The sequence below is a fragment of the Zosterops lateralis genome, assembly GCF_965231275.1.
Source record: "Zosterops lateralis genome assembly, chromosome: 1".
NCBI classification, from domain to species: domain Eukaryota; kingdom Metazoa; phylum Chordata; class Aves; order Passeriformes; family Zosteropidae; genus Zosterops; species Zosterops lateralis.
Genome location: NC_139762.1, coordinates 38,044,638 through 38,063,716, shown reverse-complemented (window position 1 = coordinate 38,063,716; position 19,079 = coordinate 38,044,638). Strand labels below are relative to the sequence as shown.

General features: G+C 35.8%; 1 protein-coding gene across 1 annotated transcript in view; it reads right to left on the bottom strand.

Annotated features, from left to right (window-relative positions):
- The window catches only part of KCNH8 (potassium voltage-gated channel subfamily H member 8), a gene marked incomplete at both ends in the record, with an annotated part of 177,021 nt that overhangs the window by 111,150 nt on the left and 46,792 nt on the right, over window positions 1–19,079 (bottom strand). Inside the window, one exon of the mRNA XM_083867048.1 lies at window positions 9,273–9,506. Within this exon, the coding sequence (XP_083723174.1) occupies window positions 9,273–9,506 (234 nt within the window). The remainder of the gene's footprint in view (window positions 1–9,272; window positions 9,507–19,079) is intronic.

The window sequence follows — 19,079 nt, the reverse complement described above, 5'->3', positions numbered from 1 at the left end:
AGTGGATGTCTTTTCCAGCCTTAGTGGAGCAGTGTCTGTATGCAACAGCTAGTACAGTGTGCAGTGAATGTTTCATGCAAACTAATTTATGAGCTGCAGCACATCTACATTTCAGCTTTGTTTACTCAGCTTTCTGGTCTCTCCTTGTACAGCTCCACTATCTTCTCTCCTTAATGAAACCATTTCAAAATCCTTTAGTTACCCTGAGTTTTCCTTGAACAAAAGCAGAGAACTAAGCAATGTCTTTTAATGCCATGTGAGATACATTATTCTTAAGCGTGCCACTTTCTTTTTGTCTGCCCTAATTTCCTTTTCCTATCTCCATCCAGATTAGAAAAGAAAACAACATTTAGGGAGATAAGTACTTCCCCAATGTAATACATTTACTAGGTTCCAGTTATGACAATTAGCAAAACACAGAGGATTATCTAAAAACTCAGTTAAGTCAGTGAGATGCATTCTGTTTAAATGCAAAAAGCTTCAGGGTAGACTCATAAACATCATCAGTCTTCAACTTACTTTCCCTCCCCCTCCAATGATAATTACTTTGTCACAGTTATATTAGTGCAGGGCATTCAACATTTGTCAACCAACTCCTGGGAAGGTACTAATTGAGACAATCTATTTATATAAACAAATATAGAATAACTATCGCTAAAATGAAAAATAACCCAACCAAACCAAACAAAAGCACCACAAAACAAAACAAAATACAGTTTCTTCAATACCTTTATACAGACTTCTTCAAAAATAGTCAGGCTTGATCCTTCCTGATCAGTTTAGTCTTTGCTTCATTGCTTTCAGCCAAGCAATTTCCAAATAAGCCAAATTTGCTTTCCATTGATTACTGTATTTTTGAAATCTATTGTTAAAACTGTGTTTACAGCCTGTGGTCATTCCTTTTGGACTTTCAGTGTCAACATACAGATGTAATCAAAGCAGTAAATATGATTTCTCAGCCTGCTGCAGGATGCACTTCTGAAAAGAAGGCAAGATTATTTCTTTTTTAAAACAAGATGAGCTCTCCTATACATTATGTATGTCTGGATATATATTTGCATATATATTTGTATATATACATATATATGAATAAGAATGTATTTATTATTTTGAAATTGTATCTTATATTTTCACATCTGAAGGAGTTAAAGCACACATTCACCTAAACATAGCCATGCTTTCAAATTACATTATTTTGCTTTTAAGCTCATAATTTTATTATCTGAAAAGAGAGACTTCCAAGATGATGTGAAATTTACTGTAAGTAAAAAACCCAGTAATCTCTAAACAGACCACTACACTTATTAAAAAAAAAATTAAAAATCACATTTTAAGTTTCAAAAATCAAGTGATAATTATATAAACTAAAATATCTGCAAAATATTTTTGTGACCCTCACTCTGGTGTCTCTGGCAGTGGCAGCCCCTAGAAACAGAAGGCCTCGAGTCTGCAGGATGGGAGATACTGGAAGAGGTTGGCTGCAACTTCATGCCTATTCATGAAGTTTTCTAACTTCATGACACAGACAAAAAGGGGATTTTGCTGGTTACTCCTCCACTTATATTGAAAGGCTACAGTTTAGAAACTGATCAATTTATGTCACAGTGCTTTTCCCATAGGGATAGGTCGAATAATATTTTGCTCTACGATCCTTGTCTTATCTGTTAATATTATTCAGAATTTTAATATTATTCAGCAAGTTTACAGATTTTCTGTTGAGGCCATGATTCAAAAACTTGAACCTGTACTTCATATGCAGACCATGGGCAACTCTCTGGAAGGAGGGGTCTAACTCTGGGACTTGAGACAGAGCTGAGTCATGGATCTGAACTGATAATTCCATCCTGTCAGGTTGGAGGATTTTTGTACAGAAGGGTTTTGAAACACACACTGAGCAATTATGTAACATGGTAGAGAGGATTAATCTTCCCAATTCACCACTTCAGTCCATGTGAGCACATGCTGTAAACCGTGTCTGAGCCTGTCCAGTGTGACAAATGATAGCAACCCCACCAGTTGGAAAGCAGCAGGTTTTAACCTTCTAGTTATCTAACTGCTCTATAAAATCAAACTGCTTTTGCAATTCCCTACCCAAATCAGTGAGAGTTCAGGAGACAGTGCTATGCTAACATGAGCCTCCTACCACCTTCCAAAAAACTGTGGAACTAAAGCAAGAACCCATTGCAGCATCAGCACAGGGGTTGGCAAAGGGTCTGCATCATAATCCAGAAAGTGGATTTAGGGATCAGGAATGAAATAAGGAAATGTCAGCAGAAGAGAGCCATATGGTCATCTGGAGGAATGATACTTTGAACTTCCTTGATCCAAAGAACAGCCTAACTCATGGTGGAGCACAGGCACCCAAGTCAGCTTTTAGCCAAAGCTTGATTTAAATCTCATAAAAATAAAAGGCAGCAGACTCAGTGTCGCCATAAAATTGTGAGAAAAATTTGAGCAGAAGGGTGACTAGTGAGATTTCTTATGAACATCCTTCTGCAAAATGTATACCAATATCTCTTACTGAAAATAGATGTATAAAAAGAAGTACAATGAAAAGTCTTTTTAAAAAACAAAAAAAAGAGCATCCAGCAGCACCAACAGCCATTCATAGCAGATGCAGCTGCAAGTTCTGGGTGCCTGTGTGGAAACAAATTGCATCTGTTAGCAGTGAAGGGCATCAAGTTGTAGCAATATAACAAGTAACAGGAAAATTTCACACAGATTTATTTACGTATCAATGTGGTTCTAGAAGAACAAGTCTTTTCTCAGTGAATTATGCTTTTAATACACCACGTTGCTACTGAAAGGAGCTATTAGCCAATATCACCATGAATGCCATCAGGATGAAGTATCAGCACTGTCACTAAGCTGCAGTCTTGTTGATGTCTCATTAAATTCTAGAAAAGGTCTCGGATGGTTTAGATCACATCGCCAACAGAGGATTTTGCTGCCTTTTTTTTTTTTTTCCCTTCTAACTGAAATTCATCCCTTTGTTTTATCTTCTTTCAGGCTTTTGTTGACCACTTCACCCAGGTCTCTGTAGAGTTTAAGCCAGGGCACTGCAGAGGAACACAAACCTTCTTTGTCTTCCTTTTCTGCTACAGTGACTGCCTCTAATACATCAAAACATTTCAGAGGTACACATCACCCTTCGTCATAAGCCATGGGTCAAGCAAATGAAGGGTTTGGAGAGAAAGGAGACAAAAATATTCTCTTCTGTGAAACATAGGAAAATAAGGACCTATCTTCTGCCTATATTCTCTACTGCTTTTTAAAGAGGAAGACTTCCCAAAAATCAGTGAAATTTCCTGATGATTATGAAAGTTATATGAAAGGGGAAGTGAAAAAGAACAAGAAAATAGAAAAAAATAAAAATAAATTAAACCCCCCCAAAACAATAAAAGAAAAAAGAAAAGAGAAAAAGAAAGAAGAAAAATTCTTATTTTATAAAGTTGAAAATTATTTTTTATGGCTCAGGTAATAGCAATTAGATGCTACCTTCAGATTAATCTTTCAGTGTTGCTTGCTTTTTATTTCCCTCCTCCTGTATTTTGTACTATAATTTAGCAAATGTGAGGAAGCCTTCCACAAAAGCTTTTTAGTTGATGTTTTTAATGCAGAGAAGCAGTGAAGCAGTAGTGAGGCCACATTGCTACAAACTGCTCTGTCAAGCAACTTGTCAAGGGGCTTTCTCTACATTAGTAAGTAGAAAATTGTCACTACAAAGCAGTAGAAAGTAGTCATAAGAAAATGGAGGTCTCTGTACAGAATTTTTTTTTCCAGTCAGAAAATTCTAATAAATGCCCCTTTTCTTACTGCTGGGCTTAGCTTCCAAAATGATGGATTTCAGGACATTGTTAAAGGAAGCAGCCAGTTAATGTTAACCTCATACCATACAACTCCCATGTTTCAAATACTATAGAATATTTTTGGACAACTATTAAAAGTATGTGTTCAAACTTCTTGTTGGAACAGATACCATTTCTGCAATAAGAAAAATACTTTCTGTAGACAAGCTTGAGGAAAATCCAATTTTCTTTCATTATAAAAGAAGTTAATTTCTCCTCAGTTTTTTCATAATTAATTAATTCTTCTACAATTTTAAATAACATTGAACTCTTTGTCTAGAAAAAGACTTTTTTTTTCTTAACACAAGGAATGAATTAAATAGAAATGATGTTGTGTAGCCTTTGCTATTCTCTAGCCACGTTATTCAACCACAAACATGGCAGAAACGATGATGTCTCATGGCCTTTATTTCATTTACCTGGGGTTGTCACTGCTGTTCATGTGAGATCAGACCTCAAACAGCCTTTTGCCTGATGAATCCACTAGCTCAGTAAGAGGGTCTGACTTTCACCCTTTCTCAACTCATCTTCCACCCATTTGATACAATACCTTAATCCCAACCTTCTAGATATGGATACAACCTTATCAAAACACATATTTTCATGCAGTGATGAGAAGAGAGAAAATACCTTGATGTAATCTTATTGATTTATAATAAATGAAGAAATAAATACCAAAATTAAATACGTCATAACTTCCTGACTTTACAATTTACTCACCAAACCTTGAGGGACCAAGAACTACAAGGAACATGCCTAAAACATAACCCAGAAAGTGTTTAAATTAGTGTAGAAGCTGACTATCTCTTTAGTCATGGTTAACTGTCACAGATAAAGCAAACTCTGCCTGCACCCAAGTCCTAAAGCACCTTGTAAAGATAGTCTCAGCAATACCCACTTGCTCCAGACCTTTTCCAGTGGGGATTTTTACTGTGCACAAAGGTTTGTGCAAACACCCTTTTTCTGGGGTGCACGGTGGACCCCTCAGTGAAGTCTCTCAAATGTCCATAAATCACAAGTGGCCACTGCTGGTAACACTGTGTTTCACACAACTCATACATACACAGAAAGAGGCCAATTTCCTTTCAGTGAAGGTAGGCCGTGGAACTACTGCATGTTTTAAAAGGTTGTGTGTAAGCACAGATGTCTTTTCAAACACTACAAACCTAATTTTGAGACAAAGAAATAAATCTGATGGGGTCGTAGGGGACCCAAGGTTTGACCTTCTCAGCAGCTGAAGATGGAGAGCTTAGGCTGGACTAAGTCACTGATTACAGGGCTTATTGTAGCATTATCTTAGGCTATAACAGAAAGGGAAAAGCATCCACACAGCTGCTTAATTGTACTTCAGTTTGAGGGAATGTGAGCATCTCATTTAACTACCTGTACTTGCTATTGACAAATTTCAGAAAAAGTCTGACAGGGAGAAAAAGAAGGGTTTATTTAAATACAGTTCCTCAGCATAGTGTCCAACTGCTTTTAGATTGTTCTAAACAAGAGATCCAGGAGTGAACATTTTTCTCACAACTCGCCTGAATTTTCGAAAGGTTAATTTGCATTTCCATTATCATAATTGACAACTTAATTTGTTGCAGATGTTTTAAAGAAAATGTAGAAATAGTAACAGGGAAAAAAAAGCTTAAAATCAGCTCCTAAGCAATATAATTTTAAAACTTTCTGAAGAAGGCAACAATCATAAAATTTCTTGTCTTTTAATAGTCTCCTTTTCTGATAGTCTTCAAGAAACTAATATAGCTCTGTCAAAGAAAAAGCAAGAAACTGACTGAGGAACCAAAATAAATACTGAAACTATGATGAAAAGTATATTTTGAGTTGAATTTTCAAAAGACATCTCTCTCTGAAGCTGCTGTATCTGCTGCCATGGTTGTAATACTTCTCCATTTCTAGCATGGCAGAAAATTTTCAGGATGAGGAGTTACAACCAGTTTATCCTATCCTAGAAATACATTAAAATTCCCAAATGAGAACATATATAGAAAAAAGTTCTTATCCACTTCTAGTGGTCTCAGGACTGGTCAGAGTACAACTGCTTAATATCATTCTTGAAATCCAAACCCCAATGACAAAGGCAATGAAACACTGCAGTTCATCCAACACAGACAGATAATCCACTTTATTCAGCTTCCTACCCAACTCCTTGTGCACTACTCTTGTTGCACTATCAGCTCAGAGGAGTCTGGAAACTTCCATGAGAGTGTATGTGGACTGCTGGGGTTGCTTTAGTTATAGCAATCATTCCTTTAACTAAAAATTACTGAGCAGAGGTGTTACGTGAATTCTTTAATGATGGTTAAATAACTGTAAAAGGTCCATATTCAAGCTTAATAAAATCAGATCAAATTCATTGTTGAGAATGAACAGTTTAATTTAATGATAAAAACTGAACCATCTTTGAAATAAGTTTAAATCAAATTTAAAATATTGAAAAATGTGACAATTAAGAGATAGAGGCATGTTCAGTTTTGTAATCTTGAACATCTGCCGCAAAAAAACAGGACACATATGATCTACATTTTAGACCAAATCCAGAAGAACAAACCAAGAGGAAATTATTGTATTCATACACTCATGCGCTTCATAGTAATTTTTATCAAAACATTGTACTAACTATTAAGATTTCAAGAAGTATTCTGAGGCACATCTGTCTGTTCCGTGAGTTCAGAATTACCCCTGAGGCTTGGAAGTGCTTGTTTGGTCTTGTAGTTAGGCTTACAAAGCAAGGCTGTGCTAAATAGCAGCCTAAAGCCAGATAGGGGTTCCCCTCTGACATCCTAAAGCCCTAACAGGCCACTGAAATGTGGCCCAGTGATAACTAGACATTGCTAGCTATGTGTCTCCCACTCACCTATGTTCCTGGCATTATAGAAGCCCAAATAACAATGATTTTCCATATTGGACATACTGGAATGTATCCATACAATCATTTCAGGGACATGATTCCCAAAGTTCTTATGTCTTAAAATATTTTTAAAACTTTTTTTCTGGACAAAGACAAAGTTGAATAAGCTTAACACCTTCAGAAGTTCAATTTTTCCTCTGAAAAACCCTCCAAACCCAACCCAAAAACATGCAGCTAAAATGGCTCCAATTTGCCAAATTTAGCACCTGCACCTTGTAGCTCTGCTGAAAAACCAAGATTATTTTTTTAAGATAAATTTTCCTTTTATATAAAAAATTATCATGTTATTTTAATACCAGTGTTTCCCAGTGGTACAAAACCACATGGAAATGAAAAATATAATGGGCAGTTAGGGAAATTTATTCCAATTTAAAAAATGTATTGGGGAAGCTTCCAGTCAAATTATACAGAGGGATGAATGTAGGATGGATAGTGGGAATTCTTTTAGCCTCAAAAATTCCTCTTTATCTATTTATCTGTGATTCAGTTACTTCTCTGCTAATTGACCTGCATTCTCTTTCTGTCTGTATTAATCATATCTATTACATATTTGAAGCACCTTTTTATAATGCAAAGGAATCACAATTTATCATTCAGGATGAAGACAATGAAATTAATGTCTTAGCTTTACTTCTTTAATTTAAATACCTTGAAATATCTTCTCTCCATGCCCAGCTATCACTATGGAATACTGGAAAAAAACAGTTCTTATCCTTCCAGGTTAAAACAATTTTTCCCTTATATTCAGACATGTTTTACAACTTGAAGCTATTTTATTTGAATAACCTTTCTGAAAGATTTCAAGAAATTGTCTGAGTCTCTTCTATAAGCTAAAAAATAAAACCAAACACCCTCCCATACTCCCAAGCCTCTCCAAAGACTCAAGAGGAGGAAGCATTCAGTAGGATCTTCCAGATTAACTTCAAACTTTCATACTATGAAGAGCAGCCATCATGAACACAAGCCAACTAAGGAACATTCCTTTTTATTTTTTTGAGTGAAACTGAAGCTGCATTCTCCTAATCCTCCAAATCACTTTGTTGTCATTATGCAGTTATCACTTTTAGAAAATAACTTTTTAAAGCATATAATAATAGTGTTATTCGAGAAGAAAATGTTTCATTAATAAAGACAGAGGGAGAGAAAACCTATGAGAAAAATGTGGTCTAGACATATGCCTATAAACTCTAGCCATATAATAAAAGAGAAAGTGATTCTCAACACCCATAGATCCAGGGAGTCCTTGTATCACTCAGCTCCTGTTACCCTGGTTGAAATCCTGCCATTATCTCAAACTTAGTGTCACATGTTTGAAGATCACATGAATGTGGCAATAGGAATACATGGAATAAGTACACTGGAGGAGCCTGATATAAATTAAAGAAGCTGAGAATTGTGCATGGTGAGCTGCTGTCTTCTGTGCCTCATTCATCTTGACAATGAAATTGTCCTTATAAATGCCTTGCCATAGCAGTCAAAGCTTTATGTGACATTACATTGTCGAACATAAATTTTTCACTTTTCAAAAATAATTATTGTTGCACTGTGTATTTTGAGTTTTCTAAAGTTCTGTATGTTTTTGTTATTAAATTTCTGTAATGGTTCATCTCTACGACCTCCCTTTTCCAAATCCCTGTCATTTCCCCTTGCAATAGCATACTCCCAGTTCATTGTAATCCTTCCCTTATAAGACCCATTGCCACACCCTAAGGCTTGAGTGCTCTGGCGAAAACTAAATGACTCAGCCAGGCTTCAGGTTTCCTCGCTTCCCTTTTCACCCCAAAGCCACCTGTTCCCAAGTCACTCTCCTTCATTCCTAAAGGTAACGTCCTCTGTATTTAAGGGCAGGTGAGCCCCAGAAAACTTCACTTGCACCTGGGCTTCAGGCCTGAATAAAATCTTCCTGATCCCCAAGTGTGAGTCTGCTCCTTCTTCCAAGCCGTGAACTCATCTCTGCCTGAGATTTGGACCCACAGGAATAACTCGTTTATGCGGTTATCTGAAGAACAGGGCTGGCCGGTGGACAGCTAGGAAGTAACCATAAATTATTATTGTGTTTATGTATAATAGCTATTGAGAAGAAATCACTTGGCTCATTCAGATATCTAAGCATTTTACAGATGGCATTGAAAAATTTAAGTAGCTTGTCTTGTGGTGAATATGAATATTTTCATTGCATCTTCAGCAATAAGAGGTAAAAACTTCAGTATAAGAAAAAGAAGAAAAAACAGTGCCGTACTGAGTGCAAATAAATGCCTCACGATGCAATTTAGTACCCTGAATTTCTTCTATGCAGCTTTGTAACATATTTATTTAAAATCAATAACACCAGTGCAACCATGGTCTCAATGTGTACCTACTGTCATTATTCAAATCTATTCTCATGGGCCTGATGATAGACACACTAAATTATTACTTAGAAATGAACATTATATTATATATATATTATATATTATATGCTGTTTCATTCCTTATGACTAACAGAACAGGAAAGAAAGACTTACCATTCTTCTTATAGAACATGATTTCTCCCTTAAATTCTGTCTTTTCCTCCAACGATTTCTCAATTTGAAGAATCATCTGCTCATTTGTTTCAGCACCAAGTAAAAATTTACAGCTGCAGCTCTTCTGCATGACTTCAGTCCGTGCAAATCCAGCAAGCTCACAGAAGCCATCAGAACAGTAAACAATGGGGAATCCCTTAGCCACCTGAGCATTTGCAAGGATGAAGTTACTATCTGCAGAAGAACAAAAAAGTAAAATATGAATTAAAGTCTAAATTCTACACCACTTGACAGAGTACTTTCTTTAGCATCATAAGCAGCCACACTGGACAGACATTTTAAAGCAAAGTCCCAAATGCCTGCAAACAAGGATCTAATTTCTAGTTTCAGATTATTATTCTGAAATTCAGTCACAGATCTCGTCCACAGGTCATATACAATAGTTCTTCATGGTTTTGTACAGTTTGCCTCATGGTCTCCTCAAGGACTACTTTCTGATAGTTGCCTCTAAGATAGATGCCATCACATTATAACAACCGAAGACTAATGACAAATATTAAAACTTTTGGAGCAATTTCAAATGTTGTGTTATGCTGCCACTCAGACTACTCTGCACTCTGAACAGACACAGCTACAAGATAAAACCCTGAAAATCTCCATGATCTCAATAAGATAATGTTGACCTATATCAGCAAACTAATTTATTCTATATAATTTTGCAAAGGAATCCTTAAAAGCAGTTGAGTGACATGCTAGGCTATGCGGAAGTAGGGACATTCTAGACTACAGCGAATTATTTGTCCTTTATGGGGGTGGGGTTGATTTCGTCGGGGTATTTTTGTTATTGTTTGGTTGGTTTTGTTTTGTTTGCTTTTGCTTTTGAAGAAAAAAAAATCATCCAAAGTCAGTCACCTGTCTTTTGGAGTCCCACCATATTTGTCCCAAATGAAACACAAAGATTCACCATTCTGTTATAGTTAATGCTCTTTATAATAATTTTTCAATGTGTTTAAGGTGCAGCTATCATGTATGATACATGCAAGAGTAGCATATTGATATGGGCATCAACCAAGGAAATGGTGTCCTAATTTGATTTCAAATCTTGGGCAAATAACAGTTTGGCAGCCTAATAGCTCATTTCCACCCCTCTCTGAAATGCTTTAGAAGGCTTTGTACCTCAGAACTTCATCTTCAGCCTATGTCAACAATTCTGGCCCTTTACAGTCCTTTTCAGTTATCAGGAAGACCCTTTCCAGACAACATATGAACTTCTCATACAGGTTTTTTGCCTGTGTTTCCTTATCTTAAAGTGAAAAAGAAAAGTTTTATGTGCAAAATCTGTCTACATTTCACATTGAGGGAGGAAAGACTATTTTTTGCCCATTGCTTGTTAAGGAATGTTTACCTTACAGCTTACTAGCAGGAGCTTAGGAGCAGTCTAGTCCCAAGATAGACACCTCTCATTTTTCAGACTTATGTGCAAGTGAATTCATGTGTATGTATTAAGGAGAAATACTATTAACTAACCCATAATCCCTTGATAAATATTCATAAATTTAAAGAGAAAGAAATGAATTATTTTAATGGAAAACTCAGGTTGATATACCTAATCCCCATACAGAGATATATTATTTATGATTGGGAAGGGAGGCACAGAATTCATGCACTAAAATAGAGGAAAAATAAATCTGTTTTCAGTCTGAACTGTCAGAAGAGTTCTACAACTGTGAAATCCTAACAATCTCAGCTATGTTACTCTTTAATTACCCAAGGGATAAAATACTACTCTTATATTGCTTTCAGTATTTTAAGACAATGGAGGTTTATTAAATGATCAATTTTCTCTCAAGACTTTCCTTCAGTTACCCACATTTTGTACAAATTTAATTTTTTTCAATAAATGATTGTTACATTAAAACAGTCTTTTCCCATTTACCAAATATTGTGTTTTTAAAATGCATTCTGGTTCAGTGTAGTGCTTGACTTAACCTGCCATTTTTATTTGCCTAACTGGGAAATAAGTATCATTACCATTCATGCACTAACATGCTGCTCCTCCTGACAACACAAAACTAAATCCCCACACTGCCAAAAAAATTAAAATCATATGTTTGCAGTGCATAATGAAAGTGTGACGGTGCAAGACCAGCAGATCATTCATACCAAATACATTCATAGCTAGCAAATTAATTTACTTCCCTGTTTCTTGTTGTTTAAGATACAATTATGTGATACAAAGACTGCACTGGGGTTTTGTTTTTCTCTTTAATTCTAATTGTTGAGAATTTTATGAAGCAGAATATGGAAGACTGAAAGGACAGAAAAGGTAGAGAGGATGTTCAGTAGTGAATGAATGTCACTATAAACAGGAATACAGCAGAGCTTACCAAGCACGCCGTGATTTTATGAAAAATGTAAAGTGGTAAAATTCTATTTTCATTTATGATATAAATTTATGAAGTAATTTTTCATTTATTTTATCAAAATAAACCCTGAACAATTGTGTTTACTTTAAGATTCATGGAATAAACCAGTTTACTTATAAATGCCAATCCAGCACAAGCTAGAATAACAGCCTATTTTTCTTTTAATATCAGCAGGTGTCTAATAAGGGCTTGTAAGCCTAATTTTACTGAACTTTTTGAGTACCACAGCAAAGCATCTGGAAAATATAATCAGAATTATATTTGCTGTTCTTCTTGAGCTTGAATTTTAAATAAAATAACAAGAGATGCACCTAAATCCCACACTAAAGGACATATCAAAATATTTTGTTGAAAAAAATGTTGTCATACTGAAAAGGACCAAGGAATATTGTACCCAGTAATTACATGTATCACCTAATTCTTCAGTAACATTTATAAAGTGATTAATGTTTACTTATTACATAAATCATTATTACATAAATTTAAAAAAATAAACAACCAAACAACAAAAGCCCAACAAACTCATACCTTAAAATGTTCTGGTTAAAAGTTTGTTTAGTTCTGTAATATATTTTTGTAGCTTCAAATCTTTAATATCACTTGCTATTACTTGCATATGTAAAACACTGTAAAATATTAAAAAAAAAAAAGTATTGAGGGTGAAATTCTTATCATTCAGTCTTTCTTGTGATACAAATAAAATATCCAGCACGCAATTTTGTGATATTCAATGATAACTAGCTGGATTTTAAAATCTAGAGTAAAATAAATGACATTTTCTTTGGAATAATTTATTAGAAACTTATGGACTAGAAGACAACATATTTGCTTATTTTTGTACTTGCAGTAGGTAAGTTGCAATGGGAGATACAAACCTGCTAGTCTGTGTATTTTGGTATATGTTTGTGTGTTGATTGCACCACTTCCATAAAAATATAGAAGTTGTTGAATTCTGTGTTATGCTTTCTGCACATTCAATGGAATATTAGGTTCTTTTGATGATCAGGTTGGTTGATCAGGAGATAATATTAGATTACTGGTGGATGTTTGTTTTTAATTTTATTTTTAGATGAGACAATACATCCAATACTTGATCTATTGAGAAAGATGTAACTGTGAGTCTTTGGAAAAGGAGAGAAGAACTGCTGAAATCTGTGTAGGAAAGAGCTGATTTGGACTGTTGAGGACTAAATCTGGTGCAGGTAGCTCACTTTGTCGACTGCACACTGAGATGCAGATTGAGATGCTGTTGGGAGCCCAAGACAAGAGATCATGAGCTGCCAACCCTTTGGTCAGCAAAGGGCACAAAGGTGGGTGGTGACAGCTGGATGGATAAACTCTGGGAGACACAGCAGGAGCAGAGGACTCAGGAACGAGACATGTGAGGAGACATTGTGAGGGTATAAAACTCTTGGGTTTCCTTTGCTGTCCCCAGAGACACCAGCTGGGGCTGTTTCTGTGTTGCTGTGCCATGAATAAAAGGCTTTATGGAAAGAGTCATCTGAGGGTCTGCTCTGAGAAATCTGGGGTGGACTGAGGAGGGAAAGTCACAGTCTGACTGTGAGTGTGGGATGTGCAGGGAGTCAGGTGGGCACCTGTGGGGTCACTGGAGCCACCCACAGGGAAGCGGCTTCGGTCCCAGAAGTGAAAGTCTCTGAGCTGGGAGTGTGACTGCCACAGAGCCCAGAGACTGGGCAGACTGGATATTTTTTTAACCATTCAACCGTAGGTTTCAGCTCAGAAATTAAGTGGTGTTAAATCTCTGCAAAATAAATTTAAAAGATTCAAATTGGATATTTGTATATTAGCTTTGGATACAAATACTTGATTTTTTGTCCAAGCCTGTGAGATTTGTGTGAAAGATAATTTAAAAGTGCTTCTGCTAAGATGGGAGAAGAAGCCTAAACACAGCATATCCAACATTCATGAGCTTTTGCTTTAGCAGCAAGTCAGCAAAGATGGATGAATATGAGAGAAGTCCCAGCTTGCCAGCATGATTTAAAAGCAGATTTCTTTCAGTTGTGATTCTATTACTTTATGCTTATTTTCCATGAAGATCAAGTTACTTTTTCACATGAAATTTTGAAGGAAAACCATTAGGAGGTTGCATGCCTGCCTTTATTTCAGAAGTAGAACATACTGGATAGGATAGGACATTGATCAATGGAAGACTCATGTGGTTTTCAGAAATCTCTGCCAGAAACACAACATAAAGCCAGAGACAATCAAAAAGGATGAACCAGAACCATGATAACTATACCTTCAATCACAGGTTTAGACAGTGTTACCCTGTTTCAATGGCATGATACCAAAAAATCATAACTGGAGCAACAGAAATTTAGATCTCATGCCATCAGATACAGAGAATCTTATTCAGCAAACATCCCATGATAAAGTTTTAGAAGTGAGATAATTAAAGAAAAAGGCTTTATGCAATACTCTTCCCCCTAATTAATGCCTAAAAATTATCTGTTTGTAATAACACTGTGTTAAATTTATATTCTGCACTCCCTTCATGAATCCTACTGTCATATCTAGCAAAAAATGACAAAAGGACTTTTCCTTTAATACTAGGGCTATGTCTGCTATAAATCTCATCCTTGTGCTTCCCCAGTTCTTTTCGATCAAAGTCCAGAAGATTTCATGAAGAGAACACCTGAATTCTTCTGCAACTGAGCAAAGCCAACAACCATTCTAATTTTAAATGTCATGGTATTTAAGAATTAAAGAGGAAGAAAAAAATCCTACAAAAGAAAAAATCTTTAGCAATCAAAGAAGCTGCATTAAATAAGCTGCTGACTCACGTAGTTGCTCTACAGATTGCAGAACAGTCCACAATTCTCCTGGATGAAAGGATGTACTACACACAGATTTGTTTCGTACTACACACAGTTTGTACACAGGCAACTTAACAAGGGAAATCTCATTCCAGGTTCATGCAAAATACCATGAGGGAGAACATGACCACATTAACAGTTAAGATTACCAATTAATTGAATGATTAAAGTATGTATGAAAACATTTAGCATTAAGTCAGCACATATAGATGCAAATGAATTTAATTAGAGCTCAAAATCATTTTCCAGCTAGTGTCCTTTGAATCTGATCGAGACAAAGATGATTTTTATAATGCATACGTTTCTAGACATTAAAATTCCTCTTGAAAAATCTCAGTACAGTTGACTGGGTCACTAATATGAAGGAAAGATTTATCTAGATCTAAGCAAGTCAGAAAAAAAAGCTGATTATACTGATAATTCCTCCCACTCTTCTCTAAAAATTAATTCATATTGCAATGAATTTATAGTAGCACAGTGAAAGGTAAAACTATTGCATTATAAAGTAAAAGTATGGACTGATGAACAGAAGACCTATCACTGTAACTCACTGTAACCTTTATAATTGATTTAATTGGCCTACTCATTTCATTATGAGGATTCATAAAATTGGGCAGCAGCTACAAATTTAGAGTTATGAATCAGTATTTGAAGTACCCAGCCCTATGGACTCAGCTGAAGGGGTGAGCTTCCATAGTTCCTACTTGACCTGAACTGACAGGAATAATTTACAATGAGTAGAAAAATTCTGAATTCAGCAGCTAAGAAATAAACCTTTCACTTTGTATTTACAATAATATTTAGTCTGACAGGAAAAATGCTTTACTCTATACAATATTTATAGCTACAAGAGGAGTTAATCTGCAATGCAGTTCAGCACAGAGGTATCTAAGCAAAATTTAGGCATCTGGTTGCTAAATCATTTCCCAGCCTTATTGATAAACACAAGATCCTAAGCCACTTAAGAGACTCTGTGTTTAACGATCCCAAACTCAGCTTTCATCGCCATTAGTGCATCAGGTCAATACTGGAATAATTACTGCAGCTTTCTGCATGACCAGTAAAATTACCTATTCCTATAAGAAAGCAGACCAAAAAGGCAGACTGTATCAAAGAGAAACAAAGCGAAAACCAAAAGCAATAGTGAACCTCATGGTGAAATGGGCTTCTGGCATCTTACTGAGGAAAAAATCATTTGTTGCTCCATTAGAAATCTTTTTGCATGTTCCTATTGCTTTTCCAATCTCAGTATCATTTAAATCCAGCTAAACTCTAAAATATAAGACTGAGACAGACTTTGTTGAAATAATAGCACTACTGTGACTGCTCACTTATCATTACAGAGCACCTTTGAAATAAACAATCAGTGCAATTGTAAAGGGTGAACTATAGTAAAGGATAAAATCTTTCAGCAGAGATGACTTTTAAATTCTCCAAAATTAAGCTCCACTAGAAGAAGTAAATAGCTACACCTTTTCCTCAGAGAGAAATATGAATTAGTCTAAAGTACATCTTAGCTTTTGCTTTTATATTTACCTGGAATTACAAATTTACATATGTCAGTTGAATCAAGTTTGCAACAAAATACTTCTTTTCCCACCCTTAAGCTTTATCAATATTGAAAAATAATTATTTTTCAGTTAAAAAACGATTACATTCTATTTGATGAGCTTTATTTGTTTTATTGATTGTGCAGTGGCTGCCAGTGCACAGTGCAGATGTAACTAAAAAAGCTATATTGCAGCTGTCAAATATTTACATGCCAGTTTTATAGACGTTGAAGTGCTGCAAGAAAAACAGCACATGCCACTGGGAAAAAAAAAAATCAGAAAAACAAAGACATTAGCAATCAAGAGATGCTGTAACTCATGAGTCACCAGCATGCTGTGACAATGTGCCGTGTCATCCAGAAGTTACTTGCTGGGTGCCTGTTCTTCTGGCAGAACTGAACCCTATATCCCTCATGAGAGAGTTCAGCTGCTCTTCAGTGAGAGATGGGCATTCTCTGAGTGCCCATCGCACAGCAGGGTGCGCAGGTTCACATTTCCAAGGGAAACATGTTTTGCAATTTCTCCAATTAAATACATGGAAATTTTAAGTTCATCCACCAGGCAGAAGAACCATTTGTGTTACCCATACAAATTTGCTGTTTGGGTTTTTTTTCCCCAACTGTTCCACTGGTTTAAAATTCACCTGAAATTTGGAAATAGAATTGCTATAAATCAAACTAACACATAGGGTTCTCCTAAGTTCAAATCATATAGCCCAATGATTTAGGAGCCTGGGACTATGACTTGTGTTCAAATATTCAAATGAGAAAAAGGTTTGCAGACAACATTCTTCCTGAATAAAAATATTTTCAAATACGAGGGCCACATCATCAACAAATCTTTATTAATGTGATCTTGTCCATACCTTCCTTTATCACTTGTCTGTAGTAGAAATGAAATAAGGAGTTGAAAGCTGTTTTGTTTACAGCTGTATTAAGCATTATGTCACCTACTCACAATTGGTGCTCAGTTTACAGGCATACTAAATTTTCACCATTTCATAATATTTTGTGGGTTTAGTGTCCCACACTTCCCTTTATTACATACATGCCTGATGAAACTAATTATAATGCCATCACAGTGGACAACCCTTTGAATATTTGCACACAATATATGCACTGCAACTGATAGTGCAATACATGAGCAGCAATATATTACAGGTTCTGCTAGGAGAGCTAGTGGAAGAATACAGGGAAAAAGATTTTTGAGACACTATTCTTGCACAACTGAGAGAAAGAACATAAGCTAGACATTTAGAAGCCAGTGTGAAATGGCTTTGAAAGATCATGTTCCTGGCTCTTTGAAATTTAATGCTCCTTTCCTCTTATGAGACTGTGTTAATTATGGAGTAGTAGCTCAGGGGCTTCGAAAATATCGTGATACCATTGATACTGGAAACAAGAAACCAAATTTCTTTATAATGTGATGATGTGGAGTTCAAGGACTATTTAACTATCATTGGGAAAGTTTCATCTTATCACTTGAAATGCAGTGGATATAGTCTGGAAGACTCAAAGTATCTGGAACTTTTTTGCAGTGAAGGACCACATATATGAATACACAGAGAAATTGCTAGGGTCTTGAAATGAGAAGATTTCATGGAAATTTGTTTCCCCTTTAAAGTGACCATGTTAAAAAAAAAATAAATCTGTGGATTCTATACCCTATGTAATAGAATGATATCAGTAAGTACATAAAGCAAATATTTTCGATACAGAAATATAAAAAGATAGCAGTGTAAAGTGAGCAGAAAATCTTTATGGTTCTTCCACTTGCTTCTACCATGCAAAGCCAGAAGGTATTTAGTGTCTACATGCTGAGCAAAGGGAACTTTCAGCCACCATTTCCAAGAATGAAGGAGTAGAAATTCCACTTGCTGCCCTGGAATTGACCATGAAAGAAACAGACCAAGCCATGCCGTGTGGAGAGACTAGTGAGACACAAATCATAAAGGTATTAATTGTCCTCCAGTGACAGTGAGTCATTTCATAGCAAGGTTCCTCACCTGAACAAATTTAGGTATCCTCAGGAAAAAAAACAGTCCTGCATCTGGGTTTTAAACTGAAGGCAAAAGGCACAGTGGTCATCCTTCCTCAGCCCCATCTGCCTAATGCAGCACTTGGGCTCCACAGAGGGTGATGCAGTATCCTCAATTTTGCATATGATTTTCATTTTCACAGGCTGGATACCTAAATGGCAATGTCAAAACCACTATCTGTTCAGATATCACATGTTTCTATTACATTCTCTGAATAAGAAACTTTTTCCATTTTATACAAGTGCAACACTAGCCTGAAGTTGCTACTCAAAAAGACTTAAAGCTGATTTTCATGTATGCTAGCCCATATACATATTTTCTGGGCTTTTCACTGTCACTTTTACAATCCCCTATGACTCCCATGACAATTTCATGACAGCTAGTGGTGAGTTTTACTGTATTGATTTTTCCGCTATAATTATTGTACTTCAATAATAAAGTGTAAGAACTTTAAGAGTAACCATTTTGAAAGGTTTATAGTTTATATGACCATCTTTCAATCCCTGAAATTAAAGGATAATCTTGAGTTAATTTTAATGGGAAGAAAAACCAGACTCCCTTGTGTCTATTTCAGTGAAATGAGTTCTCGGTAAACAGCAAGAATTTCTGCACACAGTTTTCTCAGAGAAGCAACACTAATCTGAAATAATGCAGTGGAAAAGAATGCTCTGCTGAAAAATTGACACAAATCATATTAAAAATGGTCCATAAAAAAATGTACAGTGTCCAGGAAATGCAATTTCCAGAGGCGAGAGTTGTATACTGCACTATTTGCACTGTTGTAAAGAATTACACAGTATATGTCAAACTCATGCCTTCTGCATAAAAATATCCGAAAAATTTCAATATAAGCATCACTGGCATTGTCTTGAGCAAGATCTGTAAAAAGACAATATTTTAAGGGTGGAAAAGGATGAGACAGAGGTTGCAGGTGAGAATGTAATTAAGTCATATTC